Genomic DNA, 15,882 nt, shown 5'->3' on the forward strand with positions numbered 1-15,882 from the left:
AGAATTCAGGAGACGAGGGAGTGGACCATGGACTAGGGCGTCAGCTGGAGAGCCCTTCCTAGAGGAACTGGGACATGGCCCAGACCTTGAAGAATGGCTGAGCTGTAGCTGCAGACAGACAGGTGGATCAGGGAGCTGGTGAAAGCAGACTAAGCATCATGCGGTATAGTTTTGAATGGGGAGCGTGGGTGCTACATTTAGGTAGAAGAGGAGGCCAGGTGATCCCCAGCCTCCCTCCAAGTTGCTCTTCTATATGAGGCCAGTGACCCTCATTGAGGCCACGGGCAAGCACATTTTTACCTTTGCTTTTCCCATCTCTCCCATTTGTAGCTGGCCCTCTTCAACCACATCCTAGCTTTTACTCTCATACTGTTTGTGAGCACACATTAAATTCATTTACACTAAGATATAATGACACATGATCCCTTATGTTAGCCTGGCATATTAATAAGCCTTTGTGTAGTGATGTCACTTGTAGAACCCTTACTTCATTCTCGTTATAGCCCTATGGAGTGGGGAAGTTAGAGATTGTCCCCATTTTATAGAGAAGGAAAAAAGGTTCAGAGAATCTAAACAGCCACTGCAAGGTCACTAAGGGGAGAATTTCAATAGGGGACTTGAACACAGGTTTCTTTCTGCCACCCTGTTCCACATCTTGCTGCAGTATTTGCATTTCAACAGGGATCAGAGCCCTGTGCTGAAGGTAGGTGGCTCTGAGGACTTCAGACATCGACCCAGAGATAGGAGAAGATTGATTCTTTCAGTGGAGCCCTGAGTCACGCTACATAAGTTACTGCCTTTGCCTCCACATTACCTGCAAGTTGTGTGATCACAGGCAAGTTAGAGAAAACTGCCTGCGCTTCACTCGACCTGTTTTTGAAATGGAAATAACTGTATCTGCCTAGTAGGATTCTTCTGACAATTTCCTGAAATACCACCTGGATAATGTCCTTGTCACACAGGCGGTCTCAACAAACCTCCCTTTCTCTCCCCCTTTTCTTCCCCATTTTATCTACACACAAGGCAGGCCATGCTAAGCTAGAACCCCAGCCTCACCCAGTCCCTACAAAGACCTTTCCTATCTCCTCTCCTTTGCTTTTGCTCTTAGCCCTTCCTCTTCTCCGCTAAATCCCTGTGTCCAACCACACCAACCCTCCTTCGCTTCTCAATCTAGCCAAGCTTTTTCCCTGCGCAGTACTTTTGCACACACTGGTTAGTCTGGCTGAAACCCACCTTGCCCTCCTCCAGCCCTCCTTGGTCCTTGTGCTCCAGGCGTAAGCCCAAATGTCACTTCTTCAAGAAGGACGGAAGTAGCTTCCCCCTGTATTCTTTCTCACTGCATCCTGTACTTTTCCTCTGTTATTACAATTTGTAGGTACATGTGAACCCTACATTTACCGGTTTAGTTTCTGTCTTCTCCACAAGACTATAGCCTCCCATGTTGGTCACTATCTCTGGGGCACCCGGTACAGCATCTAAAACCTAAGTCACGTTCCATAAATATTTGTGGGCTGTGTGTTGGTTGAATGCTGCTCTTCTCTCTCCCTCTTGGGATGACCTCCTACAGCCTCCTCAGCAAATCATATACTACATACCACCAAACATACCACCAAACATTCCCATCGAGCCCACATACCTGACCATCTCCTTCATTTTCTTTTCCCAACAGTTATTCATACATTATCACGAATGAGGTGGTGTTCTCTGATTGTTTCATGATTCTCTAATCACACCATCAGTTTTCCAAGGGCTAAAACTCTTTAAGGATCTTTTTTGGGACCCCCCATAAACCTAGTAGAATAGCTGGAAATGCTATCAGTTCTCAGTATTTCCTGATGAATGAACGAATCAACCCATCAATCCTAGTATAATCCTTTTTTGTACAGAGAAAATCTTCACTTAGCAAGTAGGGAGAGACTATTGCATCAAAACAATCTCTAACCACGACCCATTGCTGTTGTCCCTCTTCTGGGGTTACCATTTTGACTTTGAATGCGAAGCAAACAATCTTATCTTGAAAGGGGGATTGGATTTATATTTAATAAGAGAGACTGAATCGGAAGCTTGCATTTTTCCCCAGAATTTAATAGCAGCACTAGTAAAGCCTTATACTCCTCAGCTGGCCTTATTTCAGGTATAAGAGCACAGAGCTTCCAGGTAAGCTTCTGTCTTGATGTTAGAGCGAGGCCCATACGCCAACCCTGTTTAAATTCATTGAGAGCCAGGAGGGGGTCACATAGCAGGGCATCTAGTCGGAGCATGCTTTCAGAATCAGTCAGTCCAGTCCAGGCCTGGGCAGAGGAGATGAAGGGAAACATCTGGTTACTGAGAGCCACTGTCCCCAAACATTTGAGATCCTGATAGCTACCACTGATGACCTCAGTAAGTAACGACATAGCTTTTGATCTTACCCCCTTCCTCCGTTCACAAGTAGAATGAAATGAAACAAAAAACATATCAGTAAAGCATGTCATTGTTATGCCCCAAATACTAACTTACTGAAGGGGGATTTCAATTGCTACCTTCATCCCATTATACTGAAGTAGAACCTTTAGTTTACTGGTTGCCTGGCTGCTAAACCTCAGGTTGCTCCGTTGCTCATTTTATCAGTATTCTTTGAATGATTAACAACAAAAACATATATATATATTTACATATATATGCATTTATGTATGCATTTAAAATTATATATGCATTTTAGTGTACTTTGACAGTTGCCCAGCAAGTTCTGTCTAGATAGTGTCTTCCCTCTGGTTTAGTATTTGATCTTATAACACAGAGCAGGGAAAGGTAGGTAAGTTTTGCTAAATAGCTGTTGTCCATGAATGCTGTCAAGGCTGGTATGGCATCTGTTCTTTGTGTAACATCACTTTATCCCCTGTATTCCCACCCCTGCTTGGCTTTGTAACAATCAACAGAGCCAGTAAGAGATGACTGCTGATGAGTCCCCTTCTATCCCCATCTCTCAGGCTGCAGAAGTCCTGAAGGTTGATGGAGGGCCATGCTATTCAAACAGCAGGCATGGCTGAGACAGAAGCTCCTGGTGCTGGGAAGCCTTGCCGTTGGGAGTCTCCTGTATCTAGTTGCCAGAGTTGGGAGCTTGGATAGGTAGGTGATTAAACACATACTTATGCCTGTATGACTTTAAATGTCTCTTGATTTCAACTTCTTTAGGACATAATTTTAAATCTATCCATTTGTTTTCCTCCTTCAAGATTCCCAAGAAGCATGTTTTTCTGCAGTATTGATTTTGATTTATTGAGCCCTTAAAAGAAAGAGATCCAAGTTGCTCAAACCAAGGTGTTCATCAAGATCCATTTGTATTCTGTGTGTGTTGTTTGCTTTCAGAGAAGGGATAAAGCCATGTACAGTAAAAATGTCATTTACTATAGCTCTGTGTGCATCTGGTTGTTGACCTCTAGCCGTAGCAAAATAGTGATGATGTATTTATGTATCTACATTTTGAACTTTATAAGTGGGCAATTAATGTGCTACCAAGAGAGTTAAAATTATGTATGAGACTGTAAAGGAGCTCATCAGGTTTGGAATCCATTGCCCTGGAAAGATGGCTGCAGGGGGAGTTTTAACTATGTTAATTAGCTCTGGTTTCCAGGAGCTGAACATACCAGACAAGGAGTCTGTCGCTCAGAGTAATGGCCCAGAAAGCAATGGAAAGTTCACAGAGAGGAAATTTACAGAGCTAGGGTTTGGCTCTAAATAAGCCAACAGTTGAGAGGTACTAGACCTGCAGAAGTCCAGCAGTGTCACCTGGCTTCAGATTGAATGCCACTGGACTGGCCCACATCTGGTATGATTAGAAAGGGTAGAGAAGTTAATTTCTGAAATTTGAAGCTTCCTTTAAAATTAATTCTTGCTCTTGAAAAACTGATGTATGCTCCCCATGAATTCAATTCCCATTTTCTATAAAAGTGTAGCCACACATTAAAATAAAAATATCTTCCTTACAGTTTTTCTTTTCTAATCTATAGATCTTATCACAGAAATATTTAACAAATAATATAACAGTGGTCTTTGCTTTCCTTCAGCCAGTATTAATTTTGACTGATAAAATGAACCCCTTTGATGCTTTTCAATTCAAAATTCCTAAGTAAACTTCCTACTCACTATGGGAAATGGTATAACCCAGAGCTTATCACTGACTCCGAGTAGTTCCCTAAAGTAGGACTTGTTATTAGTGAAGAGCCTTGAGGTGGTACCATTGTCCTATGTCCATAATGGAACTTTTATATCAAGTTCTTCCCAATACCTTTAGTTTGCTTCTAATCATTTGCTTTATTGAGTAATTGATCTAACAATCATTAACATATTAGTTATTTAGTTGATAACTCTTTTCATTGTTAACCTGGTCTCTAGTCTCTAATGGGGTAGCTTTTATAAGGAATTGGATTGCTTGGGGGGCTTTCTCAAAACCTCTCACTTGCGAGTTCGAGCAGATTGTCTGAAATTGACACATGCGGACACAGACCTGTCCTTTAGAAACTGAAGACCCTGCTCTCTGGGCGGGAGGCTGAGCTCAATTACTTCTACTGTCCCTTCCAATCCTAAAATTTCATGTTTTTTAGTCTGGGGTCCATGCCTACTCTTTAGAGAGTGGAAATAATATGATATTTTTTCCTATCTTGAGTTAGGGAGTCCAAAAAGCAATTGTTCTGCAGGGAATGAGCTCCCATGGTAGAAGGTAAATAAAGGAAAGAAGGAAAATGACCTTTTCTAGAAGTAGAGAAATTCCTTTTGAGCTCAGACAGGGCAGACACTGTTTCAGCCTCTCTCAGCCTGGGTTCTGTGAGAGAATCAAGTCCTACAGCAAAGAATTTGATTGACTGTTTCCTCAATTCTCCCAAGGACAGCATCATTCAAGATGCCTGGGAGAGAAGTCCATCCATTGCATTCAATGGATGCCTTAAGGGATTAGGGTTTAATTCTCAACCAGAGCCCAGCAAGAGCTAAAAGATGAATTTGTGACATCCCAATCAACGTCACAATTGAAAACATACTTTGACTATGTATGTGTTGCTCCTTATATATCTTCCATTTAGAGCTCTAACATATTAATCCTATTAACAAAGTTATGAAAACAAAACTCATGTTTCTCTAAAATATTAACTGTGATTAACCCTGTTTTTTATAGTATGCCATATTTTTATGTTTTCCACAATGAGCATAAGTTGTTTTTAGAATCATAAAAAACCCACAAAAAAGGTAAAATATCTTCTTATATTTCCTTAAGCATTATGATAGCTGTTTAAACATTGCATAGGCCGAGCCCCTTCCCCTCAGTTCTGCAAAATGCCTTGGCATGACCTTGAGGTTCTTCCCTTCTCCCTTTAATTGTAAACATTACAGAAGATAAGAAAGGTACAGTGGGGTCTCTTGGGAAAAGCAAGAGACAGCCTCATTGCCACAGAGAGGGGAGCATAGACTCCAAATTATTAGGGCAACTAGAAGCTTCATTTGGAGGAATTGGTTTAACAGCCATTTCGACTAATACTATACCCTTTAACAAGAAAGCAAAAATACCTTCTCAGATAAACTTAGGAAAGTTATAATGAATTCAGTTCAATTGCAGACTATACCCCAAAGGAAATTCAATTTACTAACCATATAAATTGGCCACACCAAATTAAATAGTCACTCCAGCCTAATATCACTGTGATTGTTACCACAACTTTCTCTCTGAAAAAAAGCAGTGGTGCTTTTTCACTGCTTAGGGCAATGTTGAAGTGGAAATCCTCCTTTCTGGCTCCATCCTTTGCTTTGCTTCTTTCATGAGCTTGAGTCCCGGATTTAAATGGGCTTGACAATGAGGACCTGAGGTTTCTGACACTGCCAGAGTCTTGTTGATTTCTGGTCCCAGGTGTGGTAGGTGATATACAGCACTTGCTGTTGGCATTCGGTTTGCTCCTATGTTCAGCAAAGTAAAAACATAAGCCTGACCTTTTTAGATAGAAAGAGAAAGAGAAGCAGAAGAAATATGTACTCTTCTAGCTGTCCCCAAGGCCAAAAGCAGAAATTCTCATATAATGGAAAGCTCAGCCAGTGCCAAGATTGGAATTTTGCAGGTTGATGACGCAAATAGCCGAGGGCAGAGACTGGGACCTCTTTTCAGATTATATCTCAAAGATTTTTCAGAGTCATATGAGTGCAGCTGAGCTGCAAGAAAATAATACCACATGAAACCCACAGGACGTGGCCTCCTAGCTGCCCTTTAGCCTCCCAACTGAAGATTCTAATCTTCCGTCTTTCGTATTTTCTAAATGATGTTAACTGGTGGGCTGCTAAAAGGCTATTAGTATGGTTGGTGTCACTTGTCTGTCCTGTACTGTGAACGTCAGTACACGCTATAGTCAATTAAGAGCTTGGTGAATAAGAATTTTAAGAAACACTAATAAAAATATTCCATCAATTATGTGTGCTTCATTTAATACAGAGTTGCTTAAAATAAAATTTCCCAAACATATGTTCATTGTGGATTGCAGTAGGCAGAGAGCAGTGGTTTTATTTATGCATTTTAAGTCTTACTCTCACTGGGGAACCAGAGAAATGAGAAATTAGTTGCAGTGAGCTCCTTAGAGCATCTCTCTGTTGCTTACAGGCTACAACCCATTTGCCCCATCGAAGGCCGGTTCGGAGCCCGTGGTCAGGCTGAATTCCCCCTGCGCGCCCTGCAGTTTAAGCGTGGCTTGCTGCACGAGTTTCAGAAGGGCAACTCTTCCAAGGAGCAGGTACGCCTTCATGACCTGGTCCAGCAGCTCCCCAAGGCCATTATCATCGGGGTGAGGAAAGGAGGCACCAGGGCCCTGCTTGAGATGCTGAACCTCCATCCGGCAGTGGTCAAAGCCTCTCAAGAAATCCACTTTTTTGACAATGATGAGAATTATGCCAAGGGTATTGAGTGGTATAGGAAAAAGATGCCTTTTTCCTACCCTCAGCAAATCACAATTGAAAAGAGCCCAGCATATTTTATCACGGAGGAAGTTCCAGAAAGGATTTACAAAATGAACTCATCTATCAAGTTGTTGATCATTGTCAGGGAGCCAACCACAAGAGCTATTTCTGATTACACTCAGGTGCTAGAGGGGAAGGAGAGGAAGAATAAAACCTATTATAAGTTTGAGAAGCTGGCTATAGACACTAATACCTGCGAAGTGAACACAAAATACAAGGCAGTAAGAACCAGCATCTACACCAAACATCTGGAACGGTGGTTGAAGTACTTTCCAATTGAGCAATTTCACATCGTCGATGGAGATCGCCTCATCACGGAACCCCTGCCAGAACTTCAACTCGTGGAGAAGTTCCTAAATCTTCCCCCGAGGATAAGTCAATACAATTTGTATTTCAACGCTACCAGAGGGTTTTACTGCTTGCGATTTAACATTATCTTTAATAAGTGCCTGGCGGGCAGCAAGGGGCGCATTCATCCAGAGGTGGACCCCTCTGTCATTACCAAATTGCGCAAATTCTTTCACCCTTTCAATCAAAAATTTTACCAGATCACTGGGAGGACATTGAACTGGCCCTAAAATAATGTCATACAACACTATGTGTTGTGCCTGGGGACACACAATGTCTCGTCTGGATTAAAATATGCACTTTTCCTATAGACACAACTGTCCAAGTCATTTCTCCATGTATGCTTGTACATACGCAGTGTGTGACCAAATATAAGATCAGCTCTTTTTCTACTGAAAATTTACAAAAACAAAAACAAAAAACAAACCAATTTGCTGTCTACATAGTTGCATCTTTTATGCTATTTACAAAAAGAAGAGGTGGTGGTACTGGGGGAAAGTGACTTCAGCTATTCTCAAAGAGTTAGTCTTCCTTTGAGTCAGAATTTGTCGCCTGCCATTTTCATAGATTTAAGCCAAAAGATTAACATGTGAAAATGTACCAATGGCTGTGAAGTTTCAGGAAGTAGAGGATTCGGTTATGCATTCTTTTCTAAGGGAAAGCTGACTCTTTAATTCAGATGCTGAATTGATGCCATGAAAACAGAAAATACTATTTTCTTATTATTTAAAAAAATGTCTTATCTCATAAAATTGACATCGTTCCAAAGTTCCTGTGGTGATTTTGCACTATCGTTTTCTCATATGGATCATGGTGTCACTTGTAGCATGTCAGTCACACATCGGAAAGTCAAGTCCTTTTACTTCCGTGTTCTATGTCAACACAGAGAAATGTCATGTACATAGTGTATATAGTTGTAAATACTGGTTTCACACTAAGTAATTCTATTTTGTAAACTGAATATGGCTATTTAATTTATTGTGAAAATTAAATTTATTGTGGTATTTAAAAAATGGAATGGATTAAAATTACTCTATGTGCAATTTTTTTTTATTCATTTTGTTTTATGTGCCCCTTGCTGGCTCCCAAAGTCAAAGCTGTTTATGTGCACATGAGAGCACTTGGAAAGATGCACTTCTCCGTTGATTTCTGTACCCTTGTGATATGAAGCAAGGTTGGATATATTTTTTAAAAATATCTCAACCATCTGGAAATCTAGTATAACAGCCACCTCAAAGAGCACTTGTGCTTCTCTGCTACAACCTTGTAACAATTAACTTACTTGCAGTTGCTCCTGGTGCTAGGAGACAGACAAGAAATACTTTAATATAATCAAGGCATAGAAGAATCACAGTTTTATATGAACCTCTAATCAAAGTCAGACCAATAGAGAAATTAAATAAAATAAGATTAGAAAACTTGTGTAGCCTCTGTACTGAAAGCTGCTGCTGATGCCTCCGCAAACTCTCAGAACTCCCTCTTTGAGATGAAACTACATCAGCCTGCTCAGGAATGATCAAATTACGTAGTGTTGCTATTACTAACATAAACATATGGCTCAGATTTCCACCAGAGAAATTAATGCTAAATTGGGTGCTTGCTAACATCAGATAGCCTGTACTGTTCTGCATTTACAGATGCTTAAATATAGTTCGGAAAACCTTGGAAAGAGGTATCAACAGAAAAAATAATAAGATGGATTTTTCACAATCATGGTTGCTTATCCAGTGGAAGATGTTTAAGGGAGTTTTGTTCACATTGAGAGTGCCTAGCAAATAACAGTGGATTCCCTTTTGATTGTACTAAGTGTTGATTTTCTCCATGAGTTGTTCATCCTGTCCAGTGATTGATGGTGAACTTTTCTAAATAAATAGCCCTTTGCCCTTCATTGTCGGTATATGTTGCTTCTCAAGCTTCAGCCTTGGTAATCATCTCTACCGTTTCAATTAACATTGGTGCTGTTTTCTCAGCATGGAACAGGCATGACACCAGCACATGCTGAGAGGCCAGCTTCTCACTGACTGCACAGTGAGTCTGGAGTGAGAGTCTTGGGTCTAAATGTCAATCACTCTCGTTTAAGCCGTGAAGGAAATCAAACATAAGGAACTTAGCATCAGACTTCTCTATGCCTCAACTCTCAGCTAACCGTCAGAGTAAAGTGATTGAATACTACACTCAAGGACATAATCAACACATTATCATTAATTTTATTATAAATCTTCCTAGAGCACTCTACAGCTAATACAGTTTTATACCAGTAACTGTCAAAGTATGCTCGACTGGAACACTGACGTTTCAAAAACTCAGCCTAGGTATTCCACCAGTAAAACTGAAAAATAGCAGTCTTTTCCTAGACTCATAGAGAAATTTTTTAAAGTAATGAATAGAAATGTTTCAGTGATAATCTTTTATAGTCCAAATTTTTCTTCAACTTTGCTGCTGCTACCAAGAGTATATATCAGAGTTGATTCTAAGATTCTGTTTGACTTGTGCTGTCTTTTATAATTTGTTGCTTTTAGCTCAGTAAGCAAGTATTTCTTCATCACATGCAGAAAAAAAGTGTTGCAGTTTCTAGTTGTTAAATAAGTTTGAGAGTTGTTTTAAACCTTGGGGCCTCCTCACAGATACCTAAAACAGGACGCCTGGCCTAGGAGGATGTTTTTAGAGGCAGGTTTCATTTCACTGAAAAAAAAACAAACATAAAACAAAACAAAAAAAAACAGTCACAGCCACTGCTGATTGAGCTAGGTAGAAATAAAAATCCTACGACCTTAATAGCACACTCCACTGGAGGTTTCAAACCTCCTTGTTTAGAAAATGTTTCCTGTTGTCATCAAACAGGCAACCTACCTCTAGAGGAATCTACAGCTCATCACAATAGATCCACTAGGATTCTCTTTAGTAAGTTATTCCTTTTACGTCCTGAAAACTTTGCATTTCTTCCAGAGGCTTGGTGGCACCATACGGTTTTGTGAAACAGTTCCAGCTGCAAAGAGTAAAAACCTGTTTAAGCAACGATGAGGTTTCTGCTGGATTGTAAAGCTGAAACGACACCATTTTGGAAGCCAGGGAATTCCCATTATAATTGTACAAACAGGAACAGGAGTCCCAAGGGAGTGAGAGAGAGAGTAGGGAACAGAGAGAAAAGGAGACATGCAAACCCATAGACAGACATCAAATTCCAAGTCCATCTTGTAGTCACCTGAAATCACCTCACAAAAACCTTCAGTTGATGAAGGTATTAATTTTTCCCACTAATTACACTGTAGTATAGGAAAAAAACTAAGACATCAGGGTCTTTAGGTGATGTGTGATAAAGCAAAGGCATGTAAATCCATTGTAATCACATCTGATCTTAGATTTGGTACCTGTTATGTTGATGGACCAGCAATTGCCAGAACAGTTTCCACTAAAGCTGATGGAGCCTTGTGAGAGCACTGCTTGGGGTGCTGCCCCTGGAACAAGGGCCCTGCTGGAGGACAAGCTCCAGGACCGGTGAAAAACTCCTGGGATGCTGCTAAGGGAAGGTAAGAACCAAGGAGAAGTGCAGCCCCAAATCCAGTCCTGCCAATAAGCTTGTGCTTTGTCCAGTTATCAGTCTGCTAAATTGAATTGTCTTCATAAGCTTAATTTGAGAATTTTCCATGGATGGAAAATTTCAAATGATCGTAAATCGTGTCTGCCTGCTGAAGCCTTTTGTACTCTTTTCACACACTCAGCAGCCATTTTCCACTTATGAGAACAGACACAGTCTAAGCAGAAAAGAAAACTTTGCTGAAAACATTCCCTCTAAAAATGACTAAATACAGCAAAATCTTAGCAATTCAGGCTAACAAGGTGAAAATATTTTAAAGCAAGTTCATTGCAATTATTCCCAAGTAGGCAAAGTACCAAACTATACTAACAGTGCATTGATAAATAAATATCTAATTGCACCATCTTTACAAAATAAAAGCCTCTTAATTGGCATATTGTTTTCCTAAATGGGTGTTACTTCAAGTATTTCAAAACAGTCTGTCCTCTTAAGTAGGTTACTCAGGCCCCCTAGTATCTGTTTATGATTTTTTATAGCAAACCTTTCTTTTACAGCTAGTGCAAGAATGAAATTTAGGCCGAAATATGATCATTTGGTAAGGTCCTAATAAATTATACCTTATGATACATCTTACAAGAACAATTTCTTTATGTTTTTAAAGATTTATTTCCAATTACATTTTATCATAGCTTTAAGGAATAAGAGTGCTCTTTCATAATGATTAGAAGTGGATTGGTGCATTGAAAAGGCAGAACTGAACTGAGAGCAATATGCATTTCCCACAGAAAGCACCTGATTGGTATTCCAAGAACAAGTGTCTGTTATTTAGAGTCAGCTCAGTCGAAAAGCAATAGCCTTTCAATCATATCAAGGAGGCAGCAGCATGCTTGGTACCTCATCGGGCTAGTTCCATCACGTCTGAATTTGTGAACCATATCAGTCTACCAGGTCTTGGGGAGCTGTTGGTGAAAGGATTTATTGTTTCTAAACATACATGTCATCCCGCTTTAAAAACAGGCCACCAAGAAGGTGAGTTGCTCCCAGAAGATTGGTAACATCATTTCAAAGAGTTGGCTCACCTCCAACCTTTCTAAATGCACACAGCTTTGCTTTACATTACCTTTTCTTTAACGGCACCAGAGAACAATCTTTAAGACCAACTGCAAAACTGCCTGTTTCTTTGGTAAGGCCACGTGGATGGCATCCTCCATCTCTGGCTCATTTTTTCCAGGAATGAGGCAAAGATGTCCTTTCAAAGACAGTTCTCTGGGTATGCTGACCATGGAAGAGTCATACTCTCTCCTTGCCACCAAGCTTCTGGCTATAGGTCCACTCATCCTGAGACTTATATCGGGAGATACAGGAAAAAGAAGGAAACTGAACACAACATTCTCCTGTAAGTAAAGTACCGTGTACCGTAACGTTTTCAAAAGTGTTTAGGAAATATATTTGTTTCATTGAACACAAAGGAAATATAAGCTAAATGTAAGTGAAATGGGCAAGTCAGTTCATCTCTTTGGGCTTGAGCTTTCTATTAAATAAAATAGGAGAATCAGATTAGGGGATGTTTAAGCTCTTTCAAGATAACATCATACCGTCAGATGAAAACGATTACTGGAACATGCTTTTGACAGTGAATGTCACGGAGTTGAGGGCATGAAGGCGGAGAGGAAAGAGGGGTTAGACTCAATGTACTTAGCTGTTCCTGTGCGTAGACTCTCTCCCAAAAGTTTCATATCTATGGTTTTTCTTTAAGGGATATTCTTTTTCACTTTTCCCTTGTAACTGAATTTTCTTTCTATTCAACCTTATTCTTGGCTTTGGCTTCCATTTTGCCTGTCACTTCCTGCATTAATTAACTTTTGTTGCATAACAGACCACCCTCAAAACATCCTGATTAGTTCAGGATTCTGCTTCTTATCCGGGCAGTCCTTCTGGTCTGGTCCAGCTGGGCTCCACACTGCTGGCCTTCCTCATGCACCTGTGGTTTCTGGCAGGTCAGCTGGTGACTGGATGATCTAAGGTGATCACTCTTAGATGTTGGTGGCTTGTGCAGCTGATCGATTGGTGCTACTTGCCAATACTGACTATTGGCTCAATGACAAAGGTGCCTGGGTTACATGTGTCTCACCTCTTAGTAGACTTACTCGGGTGTATTCATGGTAGTCAGAGGGGTGTAAAGAATAGCAAGAGATGGCAAATCCCAACATGCAAGCATTCTTCAAGCACCTGTTTGCATCCTGTTTGTTATTTCTCATTGGCCAAAGTATGCCACATGGTCAAGCCCATAGTCAGCGTGAGAGGGGATGACACAAAAGTGTGTATAGGACAGAAAATTATCGTGGCCATTTCTGCAAATATGGACCACATCTCTCAATCGTGATTCTATCACAGTGAAAGTTATAACAATTATAGTAATAATTCACAAAACAACTTTATCTTCCTCCATTCCTGAAGAAACATAATGATAATAAGAAGGGTGATAGGCAGAATAATGCCCTCCTTCCAAAGACATGTACATCCTAACCTCAGGAACCTGTGAATATGTTACCTTACATGGTAAAAGGGACTTTGTAGATGTGATGAAGTGAAGGACTTAGAGATGGGGAGAGCTTCCTGGATTATCTGGGTGGGCCCAATGTAACCACAGGGTCCTTAAAGGTAGGAGAGAGAAAGAGAAAAGGGGACAGTCAGAGAGATGATGATAATGGAAAAATGGGTTTAGACTTTGGGGACCTTCAGAGAGATGCAGCATTGCTGGCTTTGGAGATGGAGAGAGGTGGCCACAAGCCAAGGAATATAGGCAACTTTAAGAAGCTGGAAAAAGCAAGGAAATCGTTTTCCCTAGATCCTCCGGAAGGATCTGCCTGCCAACACCTGGCATAGCCCTGCCAACACCTTGATTTTAGCCCAGGGAAACTTGTGTTGGACTTTTAAATGTACAGAAATGTGAAAGAATAAGTTTTTGTTGTTTTAAGCCGCTAAGTTTGTGGTAAGTTGTTCTAGGAGCCTTAGAAAATGAGTGCAAGAAATCAGGGGAAACAGAGCACTCAGCAAATGCTGGTGTGTTTAATCAGCTTATTCTCCTCCAGTGTCACAGGGTGAGGGGGCAATAGCCATCAGTCACAAAGGGCATTTCCAAACAAAGCAAGCAGAAGTCCTGAAGCATAGGACCTGAAGGGTAGCGCCCCTGCAAGTTCCCAAAGGTGAATGCAGGCAGAGTGACCCTCAAGGAGATAATTCCCTGGTCATTGAAACACAGAGCAAGTCTCATTTCTTCTGGGACACCTCCACTGAAGCCCAACGGGTAAGAAACAGTTTAATGGTAAATTGCAGATAACTTTACGGCAAGGTCTAGATTATGTGACATTTAAAAGTATCTTTAACATTTTTGTTTTCACGCTGAAAAACTAAAACATTTTCGGTCTTCTTAAAAGTCCATAAAATCTATCCTCGATCCAAAATATCTGAAGTCTCCAAAGATCAGAGCCAGGAGCCTTATTTTAGATTGGTCCCAGGATCTCTTCCAGATGGCCTTGGAAATTGTCCTGTGAGGAAAACAACCTGAGATTCTTTCTCCTGACCTTAATGAAATTCAGAGGCATTTATTGATCACCTAATATGTTCCTAGCTTCTGAAAGATTTACCAAACAATTACTAAAGGTCACTAGGAAACCCAGAGTTAGAGGTGTGACTAGAATACCGCCCTCCAGAATTCCAGCCACTTGTCAAGAAAAGTCTCTAAATGGTTCTATTTATTATTTATGTCTACCTACTTCCTAAAAGGATTTGAGGTGGCAATTTTCTAATTAAAATTTGTTTCTAATCTCTTTCTAATCTTGTTTTATTGGCTGCATTTCAACCCTCTTGTACTTAATCAACCTTGAATGGTAACGTGTATTGAGTCTGTATAAAAATATGAATTAGCATTAAAATTAAAATGTACACACATTTAGTACACATGTAATATTTATGGACATATTTGTATTTGTAAGCTTGTTGAAAGAAGCTAATTATAATAGTTCATTATGGGACTAATCAAAACCATTCTTTTGTTAGTGATTATCTGTCAAATTTGCACAGCTGCCGTCTAAAAATTACATTCCAAAGGTGTCACAGTCCAGCCAAACACAGTGAGTGCACATAAAGAAAAGAAAAATTCAATAAATTAATATTTCAGAAGCACATTAACCGATCTGGAAACAAATATTTTGATAAAAGAATACAATTTGCCTAATTAAAGTGTCATTACATATAGTATAAGTTTCAGTGGTAAAAAATATATGTTTATTTGTCTTGCTAATTCAAGGATTTTGAAGGTGCTCACATGGAAAATATTATACCTGCCACCATTGTGTGCTGTGCATGTGGACACGTGTGTATGTGCGTGCATGCGTGTGTGTGGTTCTTGACAATTCTGTAACAGTGTCTCATCCTCATGTGATTATCACATTACTCTTCAGCTTGATCATCACAAGTCTTCCACCTTGGAATTGTATCAAGTTTCTCTGAAAGCACAGTAATAATTAATATTAATAATGAAAATAATTATATGATAACAGTATAATTAATAACAAAAGAGTGATTCATTCACTCAATCCACAAAGGTTAATTGAACACCTATCACTAGATTCTGAGTTATTTTTCATTATTTATTTATTTATTTTTGGCGGCGCTGGGTCTTCGTTGCTGCGCGTGGGCTTTCTCTAGTTGCGGCGAGCGGGGGCTACTCTTCATTGCAGTGCACGGGCTTCTGATTGTGGTGGCTTCTCTAGTTGCGAAGCATGGGCTCTAGGCACGTGGGCTTCAGTAGTTGTGGCTCGCAGGCCCCAGAACACAGGCTCAGTAGTTGTGGCGCACGGGCTTAGTTGCTCCGCGGCATGTGGGATCTTCCCGGACCAGAGATCGAGCCTGTGTCCCCTGCATTGACAGGCGGATTCTTAACCACTGCACCACCAGGGAGGCCCCATTTTTATTACTTTTAAATTTAAACATAAATTTAAGCACAATGTGTTTACTTGGTATTATTATCT

At 40.4% G+C, this 15,882-nt stretch overlaps 1 protein-coding gene across 1 annotated transcript; it reads left to right on the forward strand.

Annotated features, from left to right (window-relative positions):
* Positions 1 to 3,001: 3,001 nt before the first annotated feature.
* On the forward strand, positions 3,002 to 8,426 carry HS3ST5 (heparan sulfate-glucosamine 3-sulfotransferase 5). The gene is made up of 2 exons (XM_060030570.1): positions 3,002 to 3,108; positions 6,614 to 8,426. Exons 1-2 carry the CDS (start codon positions 3,002 to 3,004, stop codon positions 7,542 to 7,544), a joined length of 1,038 nt encoding a protein of 345 aa, XP_059886553.1. The 3' UTR covers positions 7,545 to 8,426.
* The last annotated feature ends 7,456 nt before the right edge of the window (positions 8,427 to 15,882 follow it).

The sequence above is a fragment of the Delphinus delphis genome, chromosome 14 (assembly GCF_949987515.2).
Source record: "Delphinus delphis chromosome 14, mDelDel1.2, whole genome shotgun sequence".
Lineage (NCBI taxonomy): Eukaryota > Metazoa > Chordata > Mammalia > Artiodactyla > Delphinidae > Delphinus > Delphinus delphis.